At 38.6% G+C, this 2,329-nt stretch overlaps 1 protein-coding gene across 1 annotated transcript; it reads right to left on the bottom strand.

Annotated features, from left to right (window-relative positions):
* Positions 1–237: 237 nt before the first annotated feature.
* Positions 238–2,064, bottom strand: LOC141679357 (uncharacterized). The gene is made up of 3 exons (XM_074485857.1): positions 1,704–2,064; positions 924–1,596; positions 238–808 (listed from the first exon to the last, which is right to left on the bottom strand). The coding sequence occupies exons 1-3, from the start codon at positions 2,062–2,064 to the stop codon at positions 238–240; spliced, it is 1,605 nt and encodes a 534-aa protein (XP_074341958.1).
* Positions 2,065–2,329: the final 265 nt, after the last annotated feature.

Genomic DNA, 2,329 nt, shown 5'->3' with positions numbered 1-2,329 from the left:
AGCAAGGGTGCGGGTGCGTGGTGCGGGGATACGGGAATTCGGCAAATTTAAAAATATGGGGATTCGGGTGCGGGGGGATACGGCAAATACTAAAATATTTAATATATTTTATATATATATATATATGATCCAAGAGTTGCATTTTAATATAACAAAGTAGTCAAATAAACAAGTTCAACATCATAAATAAACAAGTTCAACATCCTAGATAGTCAAATACATAATAGCTAAAGAAATTCATTCATCTTCAATGATCATGGCCTCCATCTCCGGCTCATCAAGAGAAAGACTAGCTATCTCAAGCTCTTCGGCACCATCAAATGGATCAAATCGATCACCTCCAATATCCCACAACTTTGTCTCTCCTTTCCTATATAGTTCACTTTTTCTAGAAAGAAGTCGGAGATTGGTGTGGACATAAACCAAGTCTTCCGCCCGGGATGGTAGAATCTTATTCCTTTTAACCGAGTGGATAAAAGAATAAGTGCTCCAATTTCTTTCACAACAAGAAGAAGAACATGGTTGTCCTAATAGCTTCAAAGCTATTTTTTGAAGATTTGGAGCCGAAGCTCCATGAATGAGCCACCACATCTTAGGATCCTCGGTGCCTCTATCCTCTATAGAATCAGCACTACCAAAGATATCCATTTGTCCTGAAAATCTTGCAAGCTCCGCATTCACAGCCTTTCTTGCCTCCCCATCTGGAAAATATCTTCTAATGCATTTGTTTCGTTCCACTGACAGCTCAACATCTTGATGAGGAGGTTGGCGACCTAGAGCTCCATTAAGCCATGCCTCACTATAATACCTATATAATGTTTACTTAATATTAAAGTGGTGAAGTTGTTTGTGCTACATAATAAATAAAGTGAGTAACATAATGTGTGTGTGTGTTACATAATGTTTACAAGTTATGAGTTTACCTTGGGTTGAGTGAATGAGCTAAGCAATGAAGTGGTGAAGAACTCTTAGTCCATCTATCAATGAGAATGGCATAAACTACATCATAAAATGAAGACTCCTCATAGAGTTCTTTCCTTTCATGTCTATATATGATACTCTTCACTTTCTCAATCATGTCATCCCACATATCATATATCAGGTGAAGTGAAGGCTTGTCCGTGTCTGCAAAACGAAGCATATCATACATAGGAGATGTAAACTCAAGAATGTAATCAATCTTATCCCACCACAGTTCATCAAGAATTGCAGTCCTTATGAGGGAGGCTTTGGCTTGATCATACTCACGGAAAGTGCTCCACTCTTCACTAAGCACCAATCTTTCTAGAGAACGTTTCAAAAGTTTTATCCTTTTGAGCATGATGATCACTGATGCAAATCTTGTTTCAGCAACTCCAAGAAGCCTCAGAGGTGCAATATTGTTGAACATTGTTGCCACCATGTTGTGATTAAGAATGAAATTCTTAATCATTAATGCTCTATCACCCACTTCTGTAATCCAGTGGCACTCGATGAAAGCATCCTTGTTAGACTCAATATGGCTAGGATCACAAATATTCTTCAGTGCCAAATTAAGAGTGTGCACTACACATGGAGTCCAGAAGATGTGAGGAAATTGAGCCTCAACAAGCATGCCTAATAAGAAATAGATAGACATTCAAGATAAATAGATATACCAAACAAGATATATGAATATGCAAACAATGGACAAATTTTAAAAACATATATCATTGTTATAGTACCTGCTGCCTTGCAAACAAGAGCATTATCAGTGATGACTTGAACCATATTTTGAGGTCCAACTTGCATGATCACTTCCTTGATTAAGTCTGTCATGAAAAACTTATCTTTGACATTGCCTTCACAATTGACTGCCTTAATGAACATAGGACCAAGCTCAGTGACCGCCATAAAATTTATCAAAGGCCTTCTTTGAGTGTCACTCCATCCATCGGAAACAATAGTCACACCTTTTTCCTTCCATGTTGTCTTGATGGGATCCATCAATCTTTCAACATGTATCCTCTCCTTTTGCAACAAAGTAGTACGCAATGTATTATACGTGGGAGGAACATAGCCAACAAGGTTGAATTCGGAAGCCATAGTGTATGACTTGATGTGATGAGGATTCCTAGCATAATGGAAAGGCAAACCCCCGGAAAAAAAAGCCTCTTGCAATCTCACTATCCAATAGTGATCTCATCTCCATTTTATATGCCTTGTTGATTGGATTGTTTGGATCCGCCGGCCTCTTTTTTGATTCTTGAATTTGCCTTCTCTCAATTCCTTCCCAAGCACTACAAGATTGAGTTTGGCTTGAAGGAGGTAGTGGAATATCAATTGGCCTTCTTCTTTCTTCGGCCTCCGC

This window comes from Apium graveolens, chromosome 8, assembly GCF_009905375.1.
Source record: "Apium graveolens cultivar Ventura chromosome 8, ASM990537v1, whole genome shotgun sequence".
In the NCBI taxonomy this organism is placed as follows: Eukaryota; Viridiplantae; Streptophyta; class Magnoliopsida; order Apiales; family Apiaceae; genus Apium; species Apium graveolens.
The sequence above is the reverse complement of the archived record's forward strand: the minus strand, read 5'-3'. Positions and strand labels throughout refer to the sequence as shown.

Bases quoted from the DNA above. Each gene is read 5' to 3' on its own strand.
- LOC141679357 (XM_074485857.1), bottom strand. From the start codon at position 2,064: ATGGCTTCCGAATTCAACCTTGTTGGCTATGTTCCTCCCACGTATAAT. The intron at 1,597-1,703 runs GTACTATAACAA...ATTTCTTATTAG, and splicing joins TCTTGTTTGCAAGGCAGCAG to GCATGCTTGTTGAGGCTCAA. The intron at 809-923 runs GTAAACTCATAA...AACATTATATAG, and splicing joins GCTCATTCACTCAACCCAAG to GTATTATAGTGAGGCATGGC.